The sequence below is a fragment of the Pogona vitticeps genome, chromosome 9 (genome assembly GCF_051106095.1).
Source record: "Pogona vitticeps strain Pit_001003342236 chromosome 9, PviZW2.1, whole genome shotgun sequence".
Lineage (NCBI taxonomy): Eukaryota > Metazoa > Chordata > Lepidosauria > Squamata > Agamidae > Pogona > Pogona vitticeps.
In genome coordinates this window covers 15,293,498-15,320,932 of record NC_135791.1, presented here as the reverse complement: position 1 = coordinate 15,320,932, position 27,435 = coordinate 15,293,498, and the positions used below count along the sequence as shown (strand labels likewise).

At 40.7% G+C, this 27,435-nt stretch overlaps 2 protein-coding genes across 4 annotated transcripts in view; one reads left to right on the top strand and one right to left on the bottom strand.

Moving 5' to 3' along the window:
* CTPS1 (CTP synthase 1) overlaps nt 1–11,710 on the top strand; it is a 53,600-nt gene extending 41,890 nt beyond the window's left edge. For 2 of the 3 annotated variants that reach the window (XM_020810543.3, XM_020810545.3), the window contains 7 exons: nt 3,423–3,466; nt 4,278–4,374; nt 5,196–5,251; nt 5,338–5,434; nt 6,540–6,684; nt 9,737–9,817; nt 10,948–11,710. In XM_020810543.3, the coding sequence (XP_020666202.1) occupies nt 3,423–3,466; nt 4,278–4,374; nt 5,196–5,251; nt 5,338–5,434; nt 6,540–6,684; nt 9,737–9,817; nt 10,948–10,978 (551 nt within the window). In that variant the 3' untranslated portion in view covers nt 10,979–11,710. Of the gene's footprint in view, nt 1–3,422; nt 3,467–4,277; nt 4,375–5,195; nt 5,252–5,337; nt 5,435–6,539; nt 6,685–9,736; nt 10,090–10,947 lie in introns of those variants that run through there. The other variant, XR_012081100.2, reaches the window with a different exon arrangement.
* Nucleotides 11,711–14,072: 2,362 nt separating this feature from the next.
* On the bottom strand, nt 14,073–24,074 carry SLFNL1 (schlafen like 1). The gene is made up of 3 exons (XM_072980053.2): nt 21,639–24,074; nt 15,527–16,207; nt 14,073–14,248 (listed from the first exon to the last, which is right to left on the bottom strand). Exons 1-3 carry the CDS (start codon nt 21,954–21,956, stop codon nt 14,129–14,131), a joined length of 1,119 nt encoding a protein of 372 aa, XP_072836154.1. The 5' UTR covers nt 21,957–24,074; the 3' UTR covers nt 14,073–14,128.
* Nucleotides 24,075–27,435: the final 3,361 nt, after the last annotated feature.

Below are 27,435 nucleotides of genomic sequence, written 5' to 3'. Positions count from 1 at the left end.
TGTTTCCAATGGGTCTTCCAATATAAACTCCAAGTCATCTGCAAATGCTTGTAGCTTGTAGCTCTCGTCCTTTATTTTGGTACCTTTAATCTCTGGGTCGTTCCTCACATTCCTATTTAATACCTCCAGAGTTAATATAAATAGCAATGGAGAGAGTGGACATCCTTGTCTTGTGCCTTTTTTAATATTAATATTATCTGTCAGTTCACCATTTACAATTACTTTAGCTATTTGTTCATTGTAGATTGTCTCAATTACATTTGTAAAGTTTTTGCCAAAATCCATAGCTTTTATTTGCTGCATCATAAATTGCCAGTTCACATTGTCAAAGGCTTTTTGGGCATCCAAGAAGATTAATGCCATTTGCTTCTCTGAATGTACCTCATAATATTCTAATATGTCCAAAATTATCCTTAGGTTATACCTTAGTTGTCTTTTTGTCAAAAATCCGTTTTGGTCTGAGTGGATGAACTCCATTAAAAACTTTTTCAATCTTTCCGCTATAATTACTGCAAAGATTTTATAGTCCACATTCAACAGTGATATTGGTGTAAAATTTTTTATATGTGTGGAGTCCATATTTTCTTTTGGTATTAACGTGATATATGCCTCTAGCCATGTCTTGGGTATTTTAGCTTCTAGTAGGACTTCATTGCAGACCTCTTTTATTGGTAAGCTTATTATATCTTGAAAGGATTTATAAAATTCCGCTGGTAATCCGTCTGGTCCTGGAGTCTTATCATTTTTTTGTTTTTTAATTGCTTCCATTACTTCCATCATTGTTATTTTCTCATTTAGGAGATTTTTAATGTTTTCTGGTACTTTAGGGAGATTTGCTTTTTTAATATATTGTATTATCTTTTCAAGAGAAACTTCTTGAGTGTCATAGAGATTAGCATAATATTCTTTAGCTATTTTTTTATTTGCTCTTTTTTATATTGGAGGTCTCCGTTTTGATCTTGTAGCTTCGTTATCAGTCTTTTTTGTTTTTCTTTTTTCAATCTATAGGATAGCCATCTTCCAGGTTTGTTGGCATTCTCAAAGAAAATTTGTTTAGCCCTTTTGACTTGTTGAGCTAATTCTTCTGATTCTATTAAGTTTAATTTATATTTCACTATCTCCATCTGGTTTTTAAGAGTTTTCTTCTGCGGTTCTTTTTGTAGCTCTAGCTCCAGTTTTTTGAGTTCTTCTTTCAGTTTTGTAAGTTGTTGATTTTTCCTTTTATTCCTCTTGGCTATATATGATATGGCCAATCCTCTGAAGTATGCTTTAGCTGTGTCCCAGATTGTCTGCAGGGATGTTTCCTCTTTTTTATTCTCTTTGAAGAAGAGTTCCATTTCTTTTTTAGTTCTTTCCACAAATTCTTTATCCTTCAAAATTTCCTGATTTAAAGTCCATCTTTTCTTTTCTTTTCTCTCTCCTTTCCACCGCATTTTCATTGGATTATGGTCTGCCCAAATATTGGTTTCTATTTCTACTTCCTGTATTTCAGTTTTTAATTCTGATAGCCAGATCATATCTATTCTCGACCAGGATTTATGTCTATTTGAATAGACGGTAAATTGAGAGCTTTTAGTATTTGTTTCTCTCCATATATCTTGTAGTCCTAGTTCTTCTGCCATCTGAAAGAAAACATTTGGCAGTCTTCTCCTTCCATTTTTCCCTTTTTTTTCATTTTTATAATCTAATCTCTCATCTACAATTGCATTAAAGTCACCTAATATGCAGATGTTTTGGTATTCTTTTTCCAATATTGTTTTGTATAGCTTACGATAAAATTTTTCTTGTTTACTATTAGGTGCATATATTGCTATCATCAAGACCTTTTTTTGATTTATTGTTATTTCTACCATTAAGATTCTCCCTTCTTCATCGGAATAGATATGTTTAGAGTTTAACTTTTCTTTCACATACAAAGCTACTCCTCTTTTCTTTTGTTGTGCAGCTGAGTAGTAGAGCTTCCCAATCTTCGGGTAGATCAGATATTTGTAATGCTGTTGTTTGATGTGTGTTTCTTGAAGACAAATTATATCTGCTTTGGTTTTTTTTAGTTTTGAAAAAACATGGTTTCTTTTTCTTGGAGGCACTCCATTTCTTAAAGGACTTGCCATTGTTTATTGTGGTCCACACAGTCAAAGGCTTGCTATTCTACTATACCCCAAACAACAAAGACTTTACAGTATCTCCTCTATCAAAGTTTATTTCGTGGCTATAGTGGCCCACCAGCTGACACCAAATTGTCAAAATGTTTCTAAGGAGCATCCACAACACTTACCCAGATGTGCAACCTCTGCAGAACCTTTGGTCTCTATCATTGGTCTTCTCCCAGCTCGTCAAATATACGAATCTCATCTACTGCCTTTATGCGAGGTGTAGACATTGAGGAAATCTGTCAGGCACCCACATAGTCCAAGCCTTTGACATTTGTCACACACTACAGACTAGATCTCAGGGCTCAGAAGGATTCTGCTTTTGGTAGGGCTGCATTATCCTCTATTCTAACGTAACTTCTACCTCCAGACTTTGGCTTGCTAATCACCCCTCTGTGTGCGTACATGGACACCACAACGAAGAAGACTTGGTTACTTACCAAACTATGATCCTTCAAGTGGTGATCCATGTATCCATACATCCCACCAACCTCTTCTTTTGTTTCGCTCTTCCTGTCTTTCTAGTGGTAGAAAATTGGGACTGAGAAGAGCGGCACTGCATTTGCACTTTTGTTTTTGAGTCTCTGGAACTTTCAAAAGTAGGGTTTGCACAGGTACACAACCCATCTGTGTGGATACATCAGTCACCACTTTAAGAACCATAATTACACAAGTAACCAAATCTTTTCTAAAATAGTAACTCTATTATGAGTGGGTAACATTTTCCTCCAGATCCAGAACTGAAGGGTTTTTTAAATGTCTTTTTGGAAATAATATACTAGAATGTAATAATAAAACCAGTTAATATCTATGAAGTGTAACACACCGTGGAATGCTTCAGACACATATTACTTTAGTAATCCTTGCAGCAAGACTGTAAGATGAAATAGTATTAGCCCCACAATGTATGATGGACTAGAAAGATTTGCTTTTCTTGTCTCAGATCTTAGTTTGCTTAAGATCACTTGGTGAGATTATTACTTAGAAAAAAATTTTCATCAAGTGCCTACAGGTCACAGATCTATCTATGCAAGTCTTCATTTTTAAAAAGGGATTGGTAACTACAAGGTACAAATATCGTAATGTAGAAACCACTAAAGAATGCATGTTACTATCCTTATGATTTGAGTTGGGCAGTATTCCCTGTGTTATGGTGATCAACACTTATGTTACTGTATTGGATTAATGGAAAAGGTATCTCTTATTTTGAATTGAGAAATATCCTAGAGTTTATACTAGAAGCCATAGCTAATCGAACACTGTAACCTACAGATGCTAACTCAACTGAATTTGACCCTGAAACTACACATCCAGTGGTAAGTGTGATGTGAGTTTGGATCCCAGCATGGTTTTATAATATATATATACACCACATTTCTTATTATTTAGGGAATCAGAAATATGAAATGGCCTAATTGGTTTAAACAGGAATTATGGTGAATGTGAAATTTGGCATAGATATAAACCATTCTCTTTCTCTTTTGTGAGATGCAACAGAAACTGATAAATGTGAAAAAGACAGATGAAACATCATGCTTATGTTGCATATTTCTATGTTTCTGCATAATATTGAATTCAGATATTCAGGGCTACATTGAATTATCTCTCTCCCATATATGGAGGAAAAAATATCTTTATCTGTGGCCATCTGCACATGGGATGTAAGATTAAAACATGACCTGTAAGTGCAAAATGCACTCCATAGAGGCCCAGATTTAAGAATTATCTCCAGCTTCTGTTTTAGTGTTAGCTGGTAGATGGGGTTTCCACCTACACATCTGTCACATCTTGCTACACTTCTTATCCACCTTTGAAGTCTACTTATATATACAATCTTAATATTGGCTGTTTTATATACAAGACAAAGAAAGCCGGGCCAGGCCTTACATTACAATCTCTTCCCAGTTCGACTTCACTCTTAATTACCTGATGCAAATATATGGGTACTAGTTTCTTTCCCACTTTTAAAATATAAACAATTAATATTGGTGTTTGTAAGCCTTTTGATGCATTGTTTTATGTTAGAAATTAGCATTTGTTTGTGTTTTCTGTTTGTAGTGGTTTAGCTATGTTTGCTCTCTTAATTCCTTTTCAGTCATACAGTATTCTTTGAACTATCTCCCTCAGGTAATAGACATGCCAGAACATAATCCTGGTCAAATGGGTGGGACTATGCGGCTTGGCAAGAGGAGAACAATCTTTCAAACCAAGAACTCAGTCATGAGTATGACTTTTACTAGTGTTCTGTCCCCTACACCCACTTTCTCTTCTTTCTCTTCTTTATTTTTTCCTTCTTTCCTTTGATTGATTTTTTAGAAATTCGATGGCACCAATTTATGATGTAACTTATAAATTACTATAAAAGGTCTTTGTTAAACTCTGCCTCCACCCACTGTTACCAGGGGTGGAGTCTTTTCCTCCTTTTTCATACTATAAATCTGGGATAATCTAAAGTAATTTACTGTAGATTTGGAGCTGGAAAAGAAAACACTGCTTCACATACTGTATGTGGAATTCACATACTGTATGTTGGAATTCATTGCTAGGGAATCTGGTGATAGCTACTACCTTTGGTGGCTTTAATAAGGGATCAGCAAGTTCATGGAGGTTAGCTTACAGCTGTTGACATGGCAGCTAAATGGAACTTACAGCTTTAGATGTAGTATATCATTGATAACCAGTTATTTAAAAGCCACAGTGACAGAGAGCTATTGCTTTCATGCCCCATCAGTGTATTTAGAGACATCTGGTTGGCCACTGTGGAACAGTTCATGTGGAGTATTATTGTAAAATCTCATATTTTGTAAAATCTTCCAGAATTGGTACATGATTGATATTTGTTGCTTTTATTGAATCATTTTCAACTTGAAGCATTTTTCTTATGTTTTTGAGTGGTATACTAATGTGCAGCTTTTCCCCAAAAGACATCTGCTTTAACAAAAACACATCATTTAAGAGTTTTAAACTGTTCCTGTAGGGAATGGCAATGAGAAAGGTGTTAATGTGGTTTTGAAAAACAGATGGTGGTATTTTCTTCATCAACAGGAAAACTGTATGGAGATAGTGACTTTCTGGAAGAGAGGCACAGACATCGATTTGAGGTATTGCAACAGGAAATTTGTGAGTTTAATAATTGTTATTGCTTGCATTTGAGAAGAAATCACAGGACAGCGCTTGCATTTCACAGGTAAATCCAGAATTAAAAAGTGCATTTGAAGAAAAGGGTATGAAGTTTGTGGGCCAGGATATTGAAGGAGAGCGAATGGAAGTGGTTGAGTTGGAAGGTGAGCACTTGGATCAATGGCTGGAGGACTGGGGTTGGTATCAGGGAGATACCTAAAAAGACATGTAAGACATATGGTCCATGGGACTTCATTCCTTGGAAGTCAGTAGAGGAGATAGTAATGGAATTCTGTAGTTGAAATTTTTGGGAGAGGAAATCTTTTAGTTCACTAGCTATAAGTTTAAAATGATAAGTATTTCTCTGATTGGTTGTTGTGAGTTTTCTGGGCTGTTTGGCCGTGTTCTTAAGGTTTTTTCCCTAACGTTTCACCAGTCTCTGTGGCCGGCATCTTCAGAGGACAGGAGTCAGAATTCTGTCCATGCTCTGGTGCAGTTTGTTGGATAGTTGAGTATTTATAGCTGTAGAACCAGCTTTTGTCCTTTTCAGGAGATTGGGTGATTATGATGATCAGCTTGTTTTTTGTTGTGGGCATATTGTTGTGATAAGGGGGAGAGATGATCTGTCACTCTGATTGATGGGTGTCATTAGATGGTGTTGTGTGCCGTGATCACCGTTCCTTGTGGCTGGGTAGAGTTCGTTGACCTCTTGATTGTTCACAGGCCCAGAGTAGAATCCAGGAGAAGATCAAGCACACAAAAGACCAATTAACTACACCCATCAATCACAGTGAAAAATCATCTCTCCCTCTTATCACAACAATACACCCACAACAAAAAACAACCTGATCACCATAATCACCCAATCTCCTGGAAAGGACAAAAGCTGATCCCACAGCTGTAAATGCTCAACTATCCAACAAACTGCACCAGAGCACGGAAAGAGTTCTGACTCCTGTCCTCTGAAGATGCCAGCCACAGAGACTGGTGAGATGTTAGGAAGAAAAACTTTAAGAAGACGGCCAAACAGCCCGGAAAACCCACAACAACCATCGGATCCCAGCCATGAAAGCCTTCGAGAATACATTTCTCTGATTGTATATACAGTAAATTTCAGAGATGCATCCAAATACAGTACCAATGGTAACTGCAGGAACAAAGAAACTTAATAATAATACCCAGGGTGACTTTATATATGATACACTGTATATTTAAATTAGATTGCTTTAGATACTGACCTGATTAAGTATGCATCATTTTCTATCCTAGAGCATCCATTTTTTGTTGGTGTTCAGTATCATCCAGAGTTCCTGTCGAGACCTATAAAACCATCTCCCCCTTACTTTGGCCTACTCCTGGCTTCTGCAGGGAGGCTCACACATTATCTGCAAAAGGGTTGCAGACTTTCCCCCAGGTAAGTGCATTTGAGTGTCTTGGCTCTTTAGGTAACTGTCTGGTGGTAGTCCCTTCTATTCGTTATGATGTATTCACTGGAAATTATCTCTTGTTTCTATTGGGAACAATGCAAGCTATATGGTAACTTTTTAAAAAGCTAGAATAATAATTACTAATTAGTTTCTTTCTAGAAAGAAAATGTGGGCCTTTGTGATCCTGTCATGATTTGAACTGCCTTGACTTAGTGTTCACCCTAAGGTGAATTGGTCTGTTCGTTGTTGTTTTTTTAACTTAAAAGAACATACCATTGTTGTTGCTGGAGTGTACTACTAATACTGTATTCTGAATATCTGTAGGTACCAAACATTCTCTTTTTCACAGTAAAATGAAGGTCATTTATTTGCTAGTTCCAATTTCTTTAGAAGGAAATAGGCACCATCCTCAGTTTATTTTTGTTCTTTAGTATTGCCTGCCAGAGGCTTATGGAGTCATGCCAGATCAGAAGTGGCTCTTTGCACACCTGGTCTCTATGAGGGTTGTCTGGAAGAAAAACAGTCACATGCCATATTTATGCACTATAGTCTGGCAGGCTTCATTATTGATGTATGTTTTGTAAATGATCTGGGTTCTCTGAGTAACAAATGGATGTGGGGAAAACACTGTTACATTTTAATGTTGCATAGAAAATCAAAGAATCAAACAAAGGCATTATGCTTTCTGTTGCACAGTTGCACAAAAGGTATAACTTTCAGAAGAAGATTACTGTATGTTAAGAAATCTCTGTGACCGTTACCTATTTCATACTGAGTCATGAGACTTGGTGTGTAACACACAATGTCTGTGGTGATTTCTTATGGCAATTTGCGGCTAAAACTTTTGCCTTCTGCATATCTGTGCAACAGGATTTTGGCCAGTGTGTGATTTCCTGGTTTGTTATTTTCTTACAACATCTCACCACAGGATGAATGTATACTCTTGTTCTCCCACTCCATTTACTTCCATTACTACTTGCTAATTTTGCAAACATAAAGATGTAGTGATTATAAACGTACACACACTGCTCTTCTTTTGTTCTGGCAAGGAATATATCTGTGTAATGAAGAAAGACTGGTAGGGCTTTATGATGTAGGAGAGTACTCTGACGTCTTTGTGCCCCATAGAGAACTGTTGCAGTTCTTGCTGAATCTTGGTGGTGTGCTGACCAAGCTGCGAACCAGTGTCACATTTTACTAACAGTGCAGCTTTCAGTGGATTTTTGGGAGAGTAGTCTAGTGTAGCTGCTCCAAGTTACTTGTCCTCCCCCTTGAAAATCCTAAATACAGCCTGGTTAATTCTCCTGCAGTGTGTCAATATGTCCACACCAAAGTCGATCAGTCAGTTGTTAAAATCAGCCTCCAGCGAAATGAATAATTAGGATCCTTAAACTTAGAGAAGGGAGTCACATGCAGAAACCTTTATTGGCATTACAGGGTACAGGGAGTACACAGGATAGTTACATTCCAATACCGGGTGGGGGGAAGGGTAAAGTTGGGATTATAGTAGGCTAGGTTCAGAGAGATTTACAGAGGGTTTAGGGTAAGGGGGGGGGAGGGGAGGTCTTCATAACAGTTAGAAGAAAGTCAGCAACTTGACTGGTGATAAAAGGCGAGAAATCACTCAGGTGTATGGGGGTAAGGTCGGGGAAAAAAGGGGAGAGGGAAGAGAGGAGTGGGCCTAGTAGCCGCTTACGGGGGGTGTTGTGGGATGGGCACCGGAGTAAGATGTGGTCCAAGGAGTCGGGTTCGGATGCACAAGAGTGACACAATCTATTGGGGCGGGGGATTCGAGTGAATCTCCCAAGATGGGCTGCAGATGGAAAGATATTCAGCCTAGCGAGCATAAAAGCTCGTCTTTTTTGAGGGTTGGACAATTGGTTAAAATAATTGGAGGGGCGGCCAAGGGAGGGGATAGGCCAAAAGCAAGAGGAGAGCAGGTGGGGTTCAATTGGGAGAATAGGGTTGCATGTTCAAGGTCATAAAGGTTGGATCTAATGATTTGATATGCTGAGTTGAGCTTCATGTCGGCGAGAGTTTCGACAGAGAGAGATAATGACAATAGTTTGGCTTCTATGAAGTGAAATCACGTAGAAGTGTAGGGGTCCTTTAATAAATCTTGTAGGATCGAGTCAGAGGGGGTTAGAAGGTGAGTTCTGAGCCAGAACTTGAAGGTGGTGGTCCAGGCTAGGGTAGAGGGTAAGTGGATACCCAGTTCTAGAGTAATGGTGGAAAGTCTGATAAGATTAGGGATCCCGAGGATTTTCCTAAGAAAGGAGGCAGGCACCTTATCGATTTCAGAGTTTGCTGCCTCGATCCAAATTGGGACTCCATAAAGTAACTGGGAAATTGTCTTGGAGTATAAAATTTTGGTGGCAGCAGGTACATACTGATTACCAGAATGAAAGTGAAAACGGGAAATTGCACTGAGGGAGAGAGAGGAAGAAGCGATTGCGGAGGTGCGGTGTGGGCTCCATGAGTGCCGAAAGTGGAAAAGAATCCCCAAGTATCTGAAGGTCTGGACCTGTTGGTATGTGGAGTTACCAATTCTCCAGGGAGACGGGGCCCAGGATTTGCCAAAGGGAGTCTGGCACCAACACCTGCCCTCCTAAAGAGGCTGCACGGTACCAGTGATTCAGTAGGACTCAACAAGAAAGACATCTGCTTTAAAAATCCTGCCCTCTATATCAAGCAGCTGGGTCTGAGAGTTGTCATATCCATCCATGCCCTGAAGGCAAACACCCTGGAGCATTTTTGGAAATATAAATGATAATTAAAGGTAAATTGGAGTGCTGCTGTCACAGGTAAGCTGAGGAGGTCCACCAGCAATCTTTTTAAAGCCTGGAGCTAAGGGTCCTTTGCAGCCTCGAACCAGCACCATGTATAATTGCAGTGAATTAGGCTAGTTAAATTCTCCATTTTAGGTTATATTTTGTGCCTTGCCTTCATTACAACAGTCTAAGTGGTTGGGTAATTTGGATGAAGTTGTTTTTGCACTTTAACCAACAAAACTATTTTGTTGTTTTTTATTTCTAACAGGGATACATACAGTGACAGAAGTGGAAGTAGTTCTCCAGACTCTGAGATCACAGAACTGAAGTTTACTGCCATGAATCATGAGTAATGATAATGTCTGCTTTTCATGTTCTGTATTTTTAAATTCTCTCTTCTTTATTTTCTCAACCCTAACTGTTCAGTTGGGGCAGACTTTTTCTTAATTGGAAAAGAATTGTCAGGACCTGAGAGTCCTTCTAGACTGGAATTGGTATGTGTAGTGAGGGCATTTTGCGCTACTACAGACAAATGTAATAATATAATAATCTTAGAACTGTAGAGCTGGAAGGGACCCTATGGATCATCAGTTCCAGCTCCTGTCAAGGAGGCACTGTAGGGAATTGAACTCCTAACCTCTGGCTCTGCAGTCAGGTGCACCACACTAGGCAGCTCAAGTTACTACAGTATGTACTACTATTTTTCACTGCTATGAGGCAGACAAGTTGGATCTCAGAAGAAAGTCTATTTTGTTAAGGAACTGCTGAGCAAAGTAGACTTTCTCCTGAGATGTACTGTTTGGATCACACTTGTTTGCCTCATAGAAGTGAAAAATAGTAGCGCATTTTGTAGTAACTGGAGATGGAGGTATATACGAATATATACGAATATGAATGTCCCTGCACAGGTGGCATTAATGAGGGTCCAGCCCCATGGGGCTGGACAGTCTACTCAGCGATCCAACACGGATGCAGTCTGTGTGATTCTGCCAGTGACTCCGCAGCATGCCATCTGCTCACCACTCCTGACAGGAGGCAAGAGGACAAGCGTCGCTGCAAGGTTGAAGAGTGGTGAGTGGATTGCGCTTTGCAGAGCCATTGGTAGACTTGCAATGGATTGGTGAGTGGACCATTCAGCCCCATGGGGCTGGACGCTCGTTAACACCACCTGTGTGGTGATACACGTATACGAATACCCTCATCTCTAGTAGTAACTTGAGCAGCCTAGTGTGGTGGTGTGAGTAGAGTGTTAGATTAGGACTAAGAGATTCAAATTGCTGTTCAGCTATGAAGCTTGTTGAGTATCTTGATCCAGATTACTAATCTTTTAGCCCAAACTGGCCTACAGTGAAAGGGAATGGATTGAGGAGAAAATAATATATGCTACCAGAAAGTGCTTGGAGGGAAGGTAGGTTGTAAGTGCATTGAAAAGATGGTTGGTGATAAATAATCTCTCTTGTTTCTGCACTCCCTTTCCAGATATGTATCATCCTCAGAAGATCCCATGTAGGACACAATAATAGGATTGTTAGAATATTTTAAATGTCATTATTTTATTTTGAGAAATCCTGTCACTGTTCTGTTTTCCTTCCAATCTTTTTTTAAATATAGTTTTAGAAACTGATCCTAGTGCCTCTCCAAGTGCATTTGTGAATTTAGAATGAAGATCTTTGGAAGTCAGGCAAGGGCTAGGGTGGATTCTGGATTACTATTGAAATGCCATTATAACATCTCATACACATTGCCCAGAAGACTATCTCTGTTTAGACTTTCATTTTGAGAGGTTTCCAATTATGTTATCCTCTCTTAATATGTTGTGGAATAGAAGCTTCTCAAAGCAGAATAAATTAATTTTTGTAACTCTTTTAAATAAAGTGATGTTTTTGGTGCCTCAAGACCACTGCTGAACTATTTCAGAAATACTATTTTCCTGTTCATGAAACTTTAGGATATTTAATTGACTATGCATCTAAGCAAGAGTGTTTAACTGTAAGTATATAACATTTATTGTATTTTTGAAACTCAAGTGAGGGGTTTGGGGTTTGTTTTTTTAAAAGTCCTGCTTCTTGGACTGAAATAACTCCTTGCATCAAGGGGATCATACATACAAGCAAATAACTTTACGTTAGATGTCTTTTGCAACTCTCACTGAGATATCTGCCTTGGGTTAGAACCACTGTGTTCCTGTAGAATATACCTGATGTGCAAGCACAGTTCAGTTATTAAAATTTGGAGAAAGCAACCTGTATTTCTGTGTGAGTCATATGTCAAACTTGAGTACTGTTCTTTCATAGGATCTACTATTCAGTTTTGAGTGGCGTTTCTAGCTGATTGTATCTCAGCATTTCTGTAGTCTGGTGTTTCATGCCTGAGATAGGAAACCAACAGACCCTTCAATTAGCATTGACTATTTCTTTCAAGTATCCAGTATGGTAGTTGGCTTTTCCATTTTACAAGTTCTCACATTTAGCAGTGCCATTACATTGCTTCCGAGTGCTGAATATTTGGTGTACTGAGCCAGGTCTCTGAAATCTGGGAGTTGATCATTAAGACACATGGGTTTTAAGTAATTCTTGTTGAATGTACTTAAGAGTAGCTAAACATTTAAAAACAAATCCTGTGCAAACGTGTGGTGTTATTTCCTCTACTTTGAAACATTAGAATATTAATTGATACCCTCCTCTCTTCTTCTGTTCTTTCTGCCTAACCTGTTTTCACAAGCAAGCCTGTAGCATTTGTATATGTTCTCTCCCCTTAGCACACCTAAGACTCTTCTTGTCTCCAGGGTTAGAATTAGATCTTCTAAATTTTCTCCTCTGATTTCCTCCAGCCCCTCCTTTGGTAGGCATACATCATCCATCACTCTCACATTTCCTTGTTCATTATTCCCTGTCTCCTGTTGAATATAGTCCTTCCTTAACTGCTCATTGAATGATTTCACATCTCCATTGTGGGATCTCACTATTTCTAAAATTGCTTGAAGAGCAGATTTTGTTTCATCCCCAAAAATTTCCTTGTTGTAACATTATGTCCCAAGATGTCAAATAATTGTATTCCAAGTGAAAGATGTCCAGTGGCTTAAAGTAATCAGTCCAGTTCCATCAATAATTGCTTCAATAAGTCCATTTTAATAGAGTGGTTATCTTTAGGGTTAAATTTGAATTGAATCTCAGATGTAAATTGACAGTCCAGTTCACTCAATGTTTGTATTCATGGCCTAATGTCTTTTGTAATCCAGCCCAGGAAGCAGTCCATTCCAGTATTAATTCTATCTTGGCCTGTGTTCCAGTCAGGTTCAGAACCTAGGATACATCCAGATATTTTTATTGGTCCACATATGTCCACATTAGCCAGATATATATTCCAAGATGAATTGTCTTTGTTCAGATCTCAGCAAAGTAGTTTAAAAATTCCACTTTACTAGGACTAGATTTTCCAGGGTTAATTTGTCTATGCTTCAGTTAGTTCTCAGAAAAAAAGGGAAGTCAAAACAATTTCTAAGCTTAAAACCGCCATAGAATGTTCAAGGTCATTGTTCTGGGCTTTTTGCCAATGCGATAGATAGCCATAACAAATTTAATTCCGAGTTGTTTAGCTAATAATGATTTTAAGAGAAAAATTTCTTAAATTTCTAATACCAGACTTCCTTCCTTGAAGTATAATTAAATGTCTAATTAGTGTCCAATTTATTTATTTTTTGTGTCGCTTTGCATCTCCTTCCCTCTGTCCAGATTCACCGCTGCTCTAAAAGTGGTGGGAATAAGAGACGCTTATTTCTGTTATAGGGATTAACTCGTCCAGGGATAGTCATAAAGCAGTATAGTTATAAAATATTATTTCACCCAGAGGTAATGATGATGTTAATTAGCTGATTTATTGCTTCTCTATTGCTGGCTGCCGACGACTTGCAAGCAAGCTATTCAGTTGCTTGTCTCCACCCACTGGTTGATTGGGGAGTTTCCCAGATCAAAACGGGGATAACCGCAATTTCCCCTCCCCCCATGATCAACAGGCTTCTCCCCCAATTCACCACCTCTTCAGGGTGGTTTTAACCCCCTAGGGGGTTTCAAACAGTTCAGAATTCAGCCCAGGAGACAGAGCTCCATCCTCCTCCTGCTGTCCCGTTGCAGCATCAAGCTGGAAGTCCTTATTGCCATTCTTTTATGGACCCTGCAAAACACTGACTCATTTAATCTAATTAACAATCCCTCTGCAAAAACCCAGTCAGTAGCATAACTCCAATTTGTCTGTGAGATTGAGCATTCTTATGTGTAGTACTTACCTGTCACTCCCAGCATACTATGAGGCGTTTAGGAACATGTTCCTGATATAGCTCATGTAACACAGGGAAACAAGTACCTCGGGCTATTTAGAGTTGCTCATGTACATCCATTACAGATGAGAACAACTTACCCAAATATATAACATCCCTGAAGTCCATGGAAAACCATTCTTCATATCTAGTGCTGAGGCAGAATGTATTGAAAGAGTTGAAGGATTTGGACCCTGAATATTGTTACAGAATTCTTGATTTAGGGCTAACATGCCAACCTTCAAAATAGCAAGAAACCTATAAGACCCATGCTCTTTATTGGGCCTATTTTTACTTTGTAGAAGCATGTGTTTGTTTCCAATGTCAAGTGGCAGTGTTACTGAGCTATCACATGAGGACACAACATCTAGATCTGGTATTTTCCTGTATTTGTTGCTGCAGGTTTTCCTTCTCCTCTAGCAAGCTCTGTATTTTCAATTCCAGCTTCTTTGTTTCATCTGTCCATTTCTGGGGATATACAAAATGAAAGTCATTCCATTTCATGGAGCTATAGCGTCCAAATTACTGCTTCTTTCTCTAAGCATATCTTTGTTGGCAGATATTGCTAGACGAGTTCATAGAGTTGAAGCAAGAATCATCGTCTCATTCAGATATAGTTGGTTTGTTTTAATCACTATGGCATTACTATGTGTGTTGTATGCATTATCAGATAAGGGAGGAGGACAAACAAATACTGATTTACTTCAACTGCTAGGGTTGCCACAGCAATCAGCCCTCCACCCTTGAGATTTAGTTAATCAGTACCAAATGCATAGTCCAGTCAACAATGAACTAAATAAGCAGGAGGTTGTGCAGAAGAGTTTTGGAACACTATACAGTGGTGCCTCGCAAGACGAATGCCTCGTGGGATGAAAAACCCATAAGATGATTGGTTTCTGCTATCACTATAGTGCCTCGCAAGACAGTTTCTTCTATGGCCATGTTTTGCAAGACTTTTTTTTCCCCCGAGGCCAATGCCTCGCAAGACGAATAAATTTCAAGACGCTTTTTCGCAGGACAGCGCTTCTCGCAGAGCGAATTACATTCATCTTGTGAGGCACCACTGTACCTTACGAAATGCATAGCTGGATTTTTTTCAACAAGGGGCCTCAGATCAACAATGGTAGCCAATGAGAAAGCATTAGGTATTTTAGTGTTCAGTGTTAGTTTTAGTGTTCATATAGTTCTGTAGAAACTCCAGTATTTTCTGGCAATCACAGTGGATATGCCACTCTGACTGAACTGCACTAAGCTGAATATTTTCAGCTTCAACGAATTTGAGCAATAAAAACATTTTAGGTCTTATTTTGGGTTAGAATCCTGTTGGCAAATATGGAACAGAATGGTTCTACAGACTGAGTATTTCACATTTGCCCAGAGCTTGCCCCTTTGATAACAGTAGGGATGTCCACCTTTGGAAGGGGTTGTTGGACTTTTCTTGTACATACATGGGAAGGACAAATCATGCACAGAACCTAACATTCTGGCTGCAATTTCTCAGCAATTTGGTTTTCAGGAGACAGCCTTACTGAAAATATTTAATCTTAACAATTTATTGACACAAAAGTAAGGTTTCTGAATTAAGCCAGTTAGGTAGTTGTGAGTCAAACTGCTGTGAAACAGATGACCATACATGTTTGAAAGAGCTTTTCAACTTAATTTCATTGTTGCAGGTGGAAGTTATGTTGCTGTCTCCTAATGTTGAACTAGCACCTATATACTTGTGTAAAGTAGTACAAAAATTACCTGTCGGCACCATTCTTGAATAGCACTCCCTGTGAGTGGGCCCTGAATGCTGCCATCTCGTCGTAGGTATATTTCCCCTTGATCTGTTTCATAAAGAAGAGGTTCTCCATACTGTTTGGAAGGATGGACGCTTAACCGGATAACTTTCAGGAAGATGCCAGTGTCTTCAGCTTTGATAACTGGAATGAAACTCAGTGTGTATGCTGCTGGGAAAACCTGAGGTTTGAAGCCTTTCAAAAGAGAGTCTATGAGTAGGCGGACTCTATCTTCATCTTTGTGGTCACACCTGATTCCACATACTAAGCCATTATCGTCAACCCCCACAAAAAGGCTGCCTCCTTCACTATTAAGGAAAGCACACATATACTTCCGCACATGATGCTTTAGGGTGACTGTCAGATAATCACCACCACCACGCTTAAATTCCACATTCCGGGTCTCACTACCCAAGAAAGCTCCATGGAACAGGCATTCCTTCTTTATGATATCTTTTTGGAGAATAGCACTGTCTGAACATGTGCCACTCAGGAATCTCACTGGCTGATCTACCAGTCTGCAGGAGTACTGAGCAGATTTTCTGATGGGGTGAGTCTGAGTTTCCTTTTGCAGCCATTTCCTGCTTTTCTCATGCACTTGTTGGTCTCCCAGAGGAGACTCTGAGCTGCTCCCAACAGAATCACTCTGCAGACATGATAAAGCGAAACCACACAAGAGGGTACAATATGTGATTCAAGGGCAAATGTTATTGAGACAACTTGCATTAAAATCTGCTTTGCATGGATGTACAGGTATTTTGAAAGGGATATAGTGTTACTGTGTCAGCTGCATATGTACATATATAACTTACTTCAGCAGTATTGGTTTCTACCATTTTGTTTTGATGCATATGAGGCACCACAGGAAGGAAATAATATAGCATCAACAACCTTTTGAGTTTTGTTCATTTGAAGATTGGCATTACCCATGTATCATGTAAAGTTAGTGGCAGATAATTTGAATTGGAAAAGTTTAAAATGGGATCACAATAGTGGAGAAAGAATTTCCCCTAGCTACTTTTCTAGAATAGCAAGTTCCTAAGGCATATGGAGCATGGTCCAAAAAATAGGAGGGTGATGGGGAATCTTGACTGGTCAGTTTTCATCTCAACTAGCACAGACCCAATAATATAAATTAGTATTAACGAGTTCTGTTTCTTTCAGTTAGATTTGCTCAGTGGTTTAGGTATTTGGCTGTGGAGCCTAAAGTTCAGAGATTCCCCTCTGTGTCTCCTTAACTCAGTCCATAGGGTCCCAATCAGCTCTGCAGTTCTAAATGATAGATTAAATAGATTTAGAAAGGACATTGGGATTGTGTATGATATACTCATTTTTTGTAGTGGAAATATTTCTAGGATTGCTAGAATTATTTATTTGCTCTGGTAAGCTGCTTAGTTGAACAGGCTTAATTGAGATTCAGGGGCCTCATACAATATAGGGGCAACTTAGACCAGCCAGTCTGGTACCAAAGTTGATGGAAATGAATTATATATAAAACCAACAGGATGATGGAGACAGTTTGCAACATTTGGTAATAAAACAGGACATTTCAGTCAGAAGAACACAATACCCAGGGAACCACAATTGCGAACAAGTATATCAGTTACGGGACGGGGGGCAATGCCTCCTCCAACTGCAAAAAATATTTCTTTTTTTTTCTGTAGTGGTGGATAGGATGGGTAAATCCCCAAAAAGGATCTCAGGATTACACAACTTGTTGAAGAATCCAATTTTGAATGTTGAGCCCATATCAAAGTGATGCTCTGGGCAAGATGTAGCTATCAAACGTACGTTTAACAAATGCAAAAACAAAGTGGTGTCTCTACTTATGTCCAACAGTGGACCACTAAAGGCTGCAAACATGGCCACACTACTAGAATAGTGACACCAGTGACACCACCAGGTATGAATTTTCCATACCAGAAATGTTACTAAACATTGCAGTACAAGCCTTGATGCAGCTTGCCAAAATTGATTTTGACAACTGCCATCTCCTACACTGCCACGTTTTAAACAGATAATTTTTTTCTTGTCATGTTTCTTTACTGTCCTGCTTTCACATCCATACATGCTGACTGGAAAATATAAGAGCATGGATTTTCTGATCTCGGTCCTTGTGGGAAACTTCTGTTTAAGGTTGTAGCTGCATTCTGTTTCAGTGATGTGCACACACTCCTGGCAGGAAGTGGCAGCTGCCAATGGGTGGGATAACCGCTCATTCTGCCTTTTGCTTAGAGCTAGAACATAAAGCATAAGATAAGATCAAAGCATAAGATCATAAGATCAAAAAGTTTCTTCAGCCAATCCTGGTTACGATTAGGTAACTAGTATCCTATCTGAATTCTCACAACATACTATATAACTCTTGCTAAGTTAATAAAAAGAGTTCTCAGGGCATTGCTTTGAGGCTCCGCTGGCTCGGACATCTGTGGTTGACTTTCCTTTGTACTTTCTCTAAGGCAATTAGCCTTCCTTTGTTCCATGATCACCCACAGGTCCTTGCTTCCAATGACACATCCTTAGCTTTACACATCAACAGAAGTCCAATGTCTAAATCAAGGGAAGTACAGTAATAATAATACTGTATTCTGCATTGGCCAGACCCCACCTGTATGCAAGGACCACAGTGTAAGAATGGATATCATAACGTTTGAAAGCCAAGCCTTACAAGAAGCAGTTGAGAGATCTGGGCATGTTCTATCTGAAGAACAGAAGAATGAGAAGCAATAAGATAGCCATCTTATTGTCCCTTCAGCACTGCCTGGGGACCGTATTGCAATGGACGCAGGAAAATGGACTGAGGTTGAACCCGGACAAGACGGAGGTTCTGAGGATGGGTGCCCCTGTGGTCAGCGGTCTGGGTGACTCTCATTTGGGGGGGATGACCTTGGCCGCTAAGAGTGGTGTTCACAGCTTGGGGATCCATCTGGACCCAGCGCTCACCATGGAAACGCAGGTGGCGTCGGTAGTCCGTACCACCTTTTTCTATCTCTGGCAGATTGCCCAGCTGCGGCCCTACCTTGATATGGGGGCACTCACCATCTTGATGCATGCGCTCATAATCTCAAGATTAGACCACTGTAATGCACTCTATGTGGGGCTCCCTTTGAGGCTGATGCGGAAACTTCAGGTGGTGCAGAACACAGCGGCCAGACTCCTTAGTGGAGTGAGAAAATACCAACATATTTCTCCTACTCTGGCCGCATTGCATTGGCTGCCCATCTGTTTCTGCATCGACTTCAAAGTTTTAATGCTTACTTACAAGGCCCTAAATGGTTTAGGACCTCGATATTCGGTGGAACGCCTACTCCCACCAAGCTCTACCCGGATCACCCGTGCAAGTCAGGAGGTGAGGTTGAGGGGGCTGACGCCCAGAGAGGTTCAGAAGGAAAAGACACGAAATTGGGCCTTCTCGGTGGTGGCTCCTCGCGTCTGGAACAAACTCCCTCTTGAGATTTGCTCAGCCCCTATGCTGGGTATCTTTAAAAGCCAAGTAAAAACATGGGTGTTTATTCAGGCCTTCCCTCCAGTCAATACTTGATTCTCTCTTCTCATTTCTCCTTTATTTTTACTCTATTTTCTTGGTTTCCACATTTTCATTTGTAGATTTATGTAACTATGTGTTTTTATTAATTGTATTATATTGGAAGCCGCTCAGAATGGTCACATAGACCAGACGGGCGGGTACAAATCAAATCAAATAAATAAATAAATAAATAAATCTTCAAATATCTGAAGAGCTGTCACTTTGAAGATGATGTGAGCTTCTTTTCTGTTGCTCTGGATGGTAGAACCTAAAGTAATGGATTTAAATTTTTAGGCAAGGAGTTTTCAACTCAACACTAGAACCTCCTAACAATAATAGGATGATTGAATGGACTGACTCAGAAGGTGGTGGATTCTTAAACATTGGAGGTGTATACACAGCTGAATTCGGCTGAGAGGAATGCAAAAAATGCTCTAAAGGTCTAGAATGTTGCGCCCAAAGGAAATCATCTATGGTGGAAATAAGATTCTGTAATTGGGCTGAGGACCTTGGCTGGTTGTTGACTTAGGGGATGGCCAATTGTTTCTTCATTGTCTTGTAGAAGCCATGTTCAATGAGGTAATTCATTATAAGCCTGAGATGCTGAAATATTGAAGACCAAGTGGAATTCCTTGTGATTCACTGGGACACGTTTAACACCTATATACATGTTATGTCCATACAGGTGTATGAAAAAGATCTGATAATATTTATTTATTTATTTATTTATTTATTTAATTTATATGCCGCCCACACTACCCAAAGGTCTCTGGGCGGCGGTAAACACATTTGTGTGGTATATGTAGGTGAGCTCGTGGCGCAGTGGTTAAAACGCTGTACTGCAGCTAAAACTGTGCTCACGACCTGGGGTTCAAATCCCAGGTAGCCGGCTCAAGGTTGACTCAGCCTTCCATCCTTCCGAGGTCGGTAAAATGAGTACCCAGCTTGCTGGGGGGGGCAATGTGTAGCCTTTATAATTAAAATTGTAAACCGCCCGGAGAGTGCTTGTAGCGCTATGGGGCGGTATATAAGTCCAATAAATAAATAAATAAAATACTAAGGTAAGTCTTAGCCTTGAAAACTGAGTGAGGAAGAAATGCGAAATAACCCCAATAGACAATGTCTATGGGCCAGATGTTTTGGAGTGTGTAAATAGGTTATTATGGTGAGCAACCTTGGCACGGACCAATCTTCTGCCTCTGAGACCATCTGAGAGACTGTACAGACTCCTCACAGTGCAAAAAGTGGAAATGACTGGGCATTCACTCCCAGGTTTATTTTTAAATTGTATTTAAGGCTGTTAACTAGTGCAGGAAGACCTTGAGATTTATACAAAGGGTGACTTGGTACTACTGTATATCAGGCAAAGTCCAAAGAAACAAAACAAAACAAGGCAAAAAATGTGATACCTTAAGGACTAATTATTATATTTTAATGTGAGCTTTCATTGACAAGTCCACTTCATCAGACTTACTGGAAAAAATGAAATACTGGATGAAATACCAAATTCACAAGTAAAATGTTCATTGGCTCTAAGAGTCTTGGATGTGTGATTACATTCCACATGCAATAACCTACGGCCTGTGTTTGGTGTTCTGTTGTATACAATAGGTAAAGGTAAAGGTTCCCCTTGACAATTTTTGTCCAGTTGTGTTCGACTCTAGGGGGCAGTGCTCATCCCTGTTTCCAAGCCATAGAGCCAGTGTTTTGTCCGAAGACAATCTTTTCCGTGGTCACATGGCCAGTGCGACTTAGACACGGAACACTGTTACCTTCCCACCGAGGTGGTCCCTATTTATCTACTTGCATTTGCATGCTTTCGAACCGCTAGGTCGGCGGGAGCTGGGACAAGCGACGGGCGCTCATTCCGTCACATGGATTCGATCTTACAACTGCCGGTCTTCTGACCCTGCAGCACAGGCTTCTGCGGTTTAGCCCGCGGTGCCACCACAATACATTGTAATTTATTGTATTGTATTTATTCTCACTGCACAGTATGATATTTGATTTACTCCCCAATTGTATTGATATTGTATTATTTTGTCATTCTGTTGTTTTTCTGTTGTAAACCACCCAGAGTGGCCCTGGCTGCCATACACACACACACACATTGCTATAAGAGACAGAAAACAGATAACCATGCAAGAGCAACAAGGAGTGTGGTGGTGGTGAAGACTAGCAGAGGAACCATGTATGTTAATATAGAGAATATTAACAGTTTTTACCTTTGAGCTTTGTAATGAAAGATGTACCTAGTAGTTGTGAAGAAATACTGATTTTCTTCTGCTTCCTCAGTGTTACTCAGGTAGAGCTCTCAAGGCCTACAGCAACTTCTTTTTTGTGCTTTGTCTTTCCTTCTTTTTGTGTTTTTTAAAATTGAAGGACCCCCCACAGCAGGTTACACCCACTCCAGCAGGCTTACCTCTCTGCCATCTTTGTTTCCAAATGCAAACTTCTTGCCAGGTCCTACAACTAAACTTTTTCCTTTTTTCACAAGTTTCTTGGTGAGGTCTTCCTCTCCATCTGAGGCAATCAGCAGGCATTTCAGAACACATTCCAGACTGGTCTCTGTTGCCAGCTGGACAAAGGCATGGGCCTGTCTGCGTTTCCTTATAACTTCGATGTTGTGTCTCTGAAGTGTGACGTTCGCCATTCCAAATATGTCCTTCAACATGCTGCAGAGAACATCAGAGGAATATTTGGGGTTCAGGTTCCCAATGTAGAGGACATAGGAACATGCCTGGCCAGAATGATCCTCCTCCTCTTCCTCCTGCTCCTCCACTTCATCTTTTGCTTCTGCTGAATCTGCCTGATTAGCAATTTGTACTGCAAATTCTGCTTTGACCTCTGTAGCTGCTGTCATTTCCATTCACAGACCTCAAAGATAGTCAAAATATTTTAGAAGCAGGACTGGGATTTGATATTATTCCTTGTTGGGTTATTGCTGAAAGAGTACAAAAGGGCAGATTGTATAATTCATTGTACATTGAGGGTTTTTTCTTTAGTAATGCATGATGAGCTGGTATTTCTTTATTCTAGGGAGGAGTCAGAAACAGAGAACTGCCCTTATAGGAGCTGATGAGGCTACAGTATGGTGGCAAAGCCTGTGCAGAAAAAGTTAGCAAGAAACCTGAATTGTGAAGTTCTGGCAATTTTATTTATTTGATTTATATGCTGCCCATCTGACTAATTGTGGGATTTATGGTGAGGATAATGATTTGCCCCACTATTGTGGGACTGCTTAATGGCCATCTCTCTTATATTTAATAGCACAGACCCTATGGCTTTTTTTGTGGCCCTTTAGAATTTCAAGCTTTATATTTGCTCAAAACAAGACTCATGTATCCAGGGGATATGAGTCTCCTCTAAAGAGATGTCTCCCACTTTTTAAATGTAAAGATCCCTTCCATTTTCTTCAGATAAGTATTTTTCATCTTTACTACAGCATCATAGAAGAATGTTAACCTTACTATGGATGAGCAAAAGTCTTGCTGGACTTGATAAAGGTTCACATAATCTAGTATTCTTTTCACCCCTTTTACTGATGATTGGAAACAGTGAACTGTTGCTCCTTCACCAACAGCTCTTTCCTGGGTGACCACTGTCTATGGAGCCCTTGGCAGCACATATGTCATGTTCTCCTACAGTATGTGTAGCTTTGTACATATTTTGTCTCACATGAGAGGCATGTACATACAATTTTCTTTTTCAAACTAGAGGTCTAATGTAAAAAAATACACTCATAATTAAAGAATATTGAGCTTGAGAAGGGGCTTTGATAAACAATTCAATTGTGCAAATTTCCCTGAGATTCAGTGGTACATCTCAGTCTGCTGGCCATCCAAGTTCTACAGAGTCGCTCCCATGTCAAGGTGCATAATGGTAAGTGAGGTCCAGTTCCAGAACCTCCACGCTCTGAAAATTAAATAGTTAAATAAACCTTAGCCAGATTTAATGTGTTGCCTTCTAATCTTTTGGAAGGGAGATTTCAAGGCATACCCTATTTTGATTGTTTGTCCTTACGATGGTGATGAAATAGAAACAGGGGACATGACCTCTTATGTTGTCATTTCTATCGAGATCTCTGCAAGAATCTTTGCTATTTTTAAAAAAATTCCAGGAAGATCCAATGAATTTTATATTCTTTTGTTGCTCTCCAATGCAATTTCTTACATTACTAATAAAGTGACCAAATACTGCACTGCCACAGTAGCTTGCCACAGTCTCCTGATGGCACAAGGTCTTCGAGTGCCTCTGCCCTGGTTAGAGATTTCTTGTTTAACTTACTTTCTAGGAGAGTTAGGTGTCATACTGATGGTTATATATGCCCCCTAATTTCATCCTATACCATGTGATTGCTTTGATGTTTTAAAAGCTTTTATATATGCTACTGGCTAACTTAAAACATCTTTTTAATTTTAATGTCATAAAACAGCCAGATGATGCATGTCTTGACCAATGTCTCTGATACATGATTTTATCTAAATAATGTATTCTTATCTTCCTGGTCACTGACCATCCCCTGTAGCATCCTTCAGTCTTGAGAGACTATGGTATTGTGCTCTATATGGAGGACATGGAACAGCGTCTAGTGTGGCTGAGAAGGCCAATTCGAGAGTGACAATCTCTTCCACACTGAAGACAAATACAATCTGTCCCCTGTCTAGTTCCTGGTTTTGCTCATTTCGGGACTGCCTTTTTGCCTTGGCCTGCTGTACAAGTGTCTCTTCAAATTGGGAGAGGACATGATGCACCACCTGCCTCCAGGCTGAACACTCAGATGTCAAGGTTTCCCATCTGTTGAGGTCCATTCCTAAGACCTTCAGATCCCGCTTGCAGATGTCCTTGTATTGCAGCTGTGGTTTCCCTCTGGGGCGGATTCCCTGCACTAATTCTCCATACAGGAGATCTTTTGCAATCCGACCATCAGCCATTCTCACGACGTGCCAAAGCCAATGTAGACGGCGCTGTTTCAGTAAAAATTCCAGCTCGTTCTAGGACTACTCTGTTTGGAACTTTGTCCTGCCAGGTGATACCAAAAATCCATCGGAGACAACGCATATGGAAGGTGTTCAGCTTCCTCTCCTGCCGTGCACAAAGGGTCCGGGACTTGCTGCAGTACAGGAGTGTGCTCAGGACACAGGCTCTATAGAACTGGATTTTGGTTTATGCCGCCAGCTTCTTATTGAGCCATACTCTCTTTGTGAGTCTAGAGAACATGGTAGCTGCTTTCCCAATGCATCTATCCAGCTCGACATCTAGGGAGAGAGTGTCGGAGATCATTGAGCAAAGGTACACAAAGTCATGAACAACCTCCAATTCTTGCGTGGAGATAGTAATAGAGGGAGGTGAGTCCACACCCTGGCCCATGACTTGTGTTTTCTTCAGGCTGATTGTTAGTCCAAAGTCTTGGCAGGCCTTGCTGAAACGATTCATAAGTTGTTGGAGGTCTTCAGCAGAGTGGGCAACAATGGCTGCATCATCTGCGAAGAGGAAGTCCCACATGCATTTCAGTTGGACTTTGGTCTTTGCTCTCAATCTAGAGAGGTTAAAGAGCTTTCCATCTGATCTAGTCTGGAGATAGACGCCTTCTGTTGCAGTTCCAAAGGCCTGCTTCAGCATGACAGCAAAAAAGATCCCAAATAGGGTCGGTACGAGGACACAGCCTTGTTTTACTCCGCTTTGGATGTCAAAGGGATCTGATGTTGAGCCATCAAAAACTACAGTGCCCTTCATTCCCTCATGAAAGGATCTGATGATGTTAAGGAGTCGAGGTGGGCATCCAATCTTGGAAAGTATTTTAAAAAGGCCATCCCTGCTAACCAAATCAAAGGCCTTTGTGAGATCTATGAAGGCCACAAAGAGTGGCTGCTGTTGTTCCCTGCATTTCTCCTGCAACTGTCTGAGGGAGAATACCATGTTAGTGGTGGATCTATTAGCTCAAAATCCACACTGTGATTCTGGATAGACTCTGTCTGCAAGCACCTGGAGTCTCTTCAGCACAACACGGGCCAGCAGCTTCCCTACAACGTGGAGAAGAGAGATACCATGGTAGTTATTGCAGTCGCCCCTGTCACCTTTGTTCTTATACAATGTGACAATGTTTGCATCCTTCATGTCCTGTGGTACTCCACCTTCCCTCCAGCAAAGACAAGAGACTTCATACAGCTCGGTGGTGATGATCTCTTTACAGCACTTCAACACTTCGACGGGGATGTTATCCTTCCCAGGTGCCTTGCTAGAGGCAAGGGAATCCAAGGCCGCTTTTATTTCTGCTAAAATTCCAAGACAGGCAGGCACTCAATGTTATTTAATGCCTCTTCGGTTACTACATTCTCTCTAGAATATAGCTCAGAGTAGTGCTGCACCCAGCATTCCATCTGCTGTGCTCAGTCCTAGATGATCACGCCTGTAGTTAACTTCAAGGGAGCAGTTTTCTTCTGTATTGGACCTAAAGCCTGCTTGATACCATCATATGTTCCCTTGATGTTACCTGTGTCCGCTGCTATCTGTATCTGAGAGCAGAGCTGAAGCCAATAATTGTTGGAACATCTCCTGGCAGTCTGTTGGACTTGGCTACGAGCAGCTCGATGAGCCTGCAAGTTGTACTCACTGGGACAGGCTTTGTATGCTGCTAGAGCTCTCCTCTTATTCTCGATGGCTGGCATCAGTTCCTCCGAATGGGCTTCGAACCAGTCGGCCGTCTTTTTGGTCTTCTTCCCAAATGTGGACAAGGCAGTGTTATAAACAACATTCTTGAAATGTTCCCATCGTTCAGATGCATTTGCATCAGTCGCCCCTGGAAGGCTTTCCTGAAGCGCTTGGGCAAATTCCTCCACTTTTCTTTGACTGCAAGTCTTGTCAATGTCAATACGTGGTCTTCCTTCCTTTTTTGTGTGATACAATCTCTTTGTTTGCAGTTTTACTCTACTACACACCAGGGAGTGATCAGTATCACAATCAGCACTCTGGTAACTGCGTGTGATCGTAATGCTAGGAAGGATCAAATCGAGCTGATGCCAATGCTTCGATCTTGGATGTCGCCAGGAAACTCTGTGTAGAGGCTTTGTATTAAAGAACGTGTTGCTGACACAAAGACCATAATAACAGCAAAACTCCAGCAAGCGTTGGCCATTTTCATTCATCTTCCCAATGCCAAAACGGCCTAGACAGGTGGGTCAAGAATTGTGATCACCACCAACTCTAGCATTAAAGTCTCCGACAATGAACAGCGGCTCTCTCTCAGGGACTTTTTTGATAGTAGCTGCCAGATCGTCTAGAATTTGTTTTTGACTTCTGTTGTGGACGACAGTGTTGGTGCATATGCACTGATGAGGGTGACCGGTCCCGTTGATGAGTGGAGCTGCAGAGACAGGATTCTTTCACTCACCACAGTAGGTGGAACAATGGATCTCAGCAGAGTATTTCTGACTGCAAAGCCAGCACCATATTCCCTGGTCTCATTTAATGGTTTTCCCTGCCAGAAGAATGAGAAGTTTTTTTCTTTGACAGATCCCATGTCTGGCAATCTCATCTCTTGCAGGGCAACAATGTTCAGCTGCAGTCTACTCAGTTCGATGTCGATGACAGCTGTCTTGCGCACATTGTCTATTTTCTGCAGGTTGTCAGCAAAGCCAGGGGTCATTGTCCGTACATTCCAGGTGCCCAGCTTTAGAGCAGAAGTTTTCTTCTGATTGTTGCATGGTGCAGGGTTCTTTATCTGCTTGTTGGCTTTCACCCTACCTAGTGAGGTGCAGTGACTTCTCCCACAGTCAGAGGTAGTCCCTAGAGTCATGATCTACGCCAAACGAGCAAAGACTTATAACCAGTAACTGCTACTTCCTGTGTTATTTCGACACTGTATGCAAAGCTGGAGTGTCCTCTCCAGAGCACGAAGCCTGGGTAAAATAATATGGAGGATAGGCTTTTACCCAAGCAGCAAATCCGCCCTCTCCACATCACTGAAATAGTCCAATGGAAAGGCAGGAGCCAATACAACTGGTTCCAGCGACATCACAGGAGTTGCCAGAATGACATGAACTGCCTACAGGACTCCGGCTCCGGATTTTGCCTCAAGGTTATCTCCTGAAGCCTTTTCCATGAGTGGATATAGCCGCAAGGCAGTGGAAGTTTGAAATCAGAGTTTTCCTTCTCCTAGATGGGCTGCCTTCCATGGCTGATGAGCCCCACCTACCCGCCCTGCTCCCTAATAGTGCGGGAAAAAAGTGTTTTACTCCTAAAACATTCCTGCCCCCCCAGGTGTATACAATGCTATTTGGCTTTCCTATTTAGCAGATTAGACTCAAAATAGAACTAGAAAATTTCATGCGCCATTAGGCGCGCGCTTC

Excerpts from the sequence above, each read along its gene's own strand:
- SLFNL1 (XM_072980053.2), bottom strand. The coding sequence starts at position 21,956 with ATGGAAATGACAGCAGCTACAGAGGTCAAAGCAGAATTTGCAGTACAA. Across the intron at positions 16,208-21,638 it reads CAGAGACCAGTCTGGAATGT|AGTGATTCTGTTGGGAGCAG; the intron begins GTTCTGAAATGC and ends TCATGTCTGCAG. Across the intron at positions 14,249-15,526 it reads TTCAAGAATGGTGCCGACAG|AAATGGACAGATGAAACAAA; the intron begins GTAATTTTTGTA and ends GTATATCCCCAG.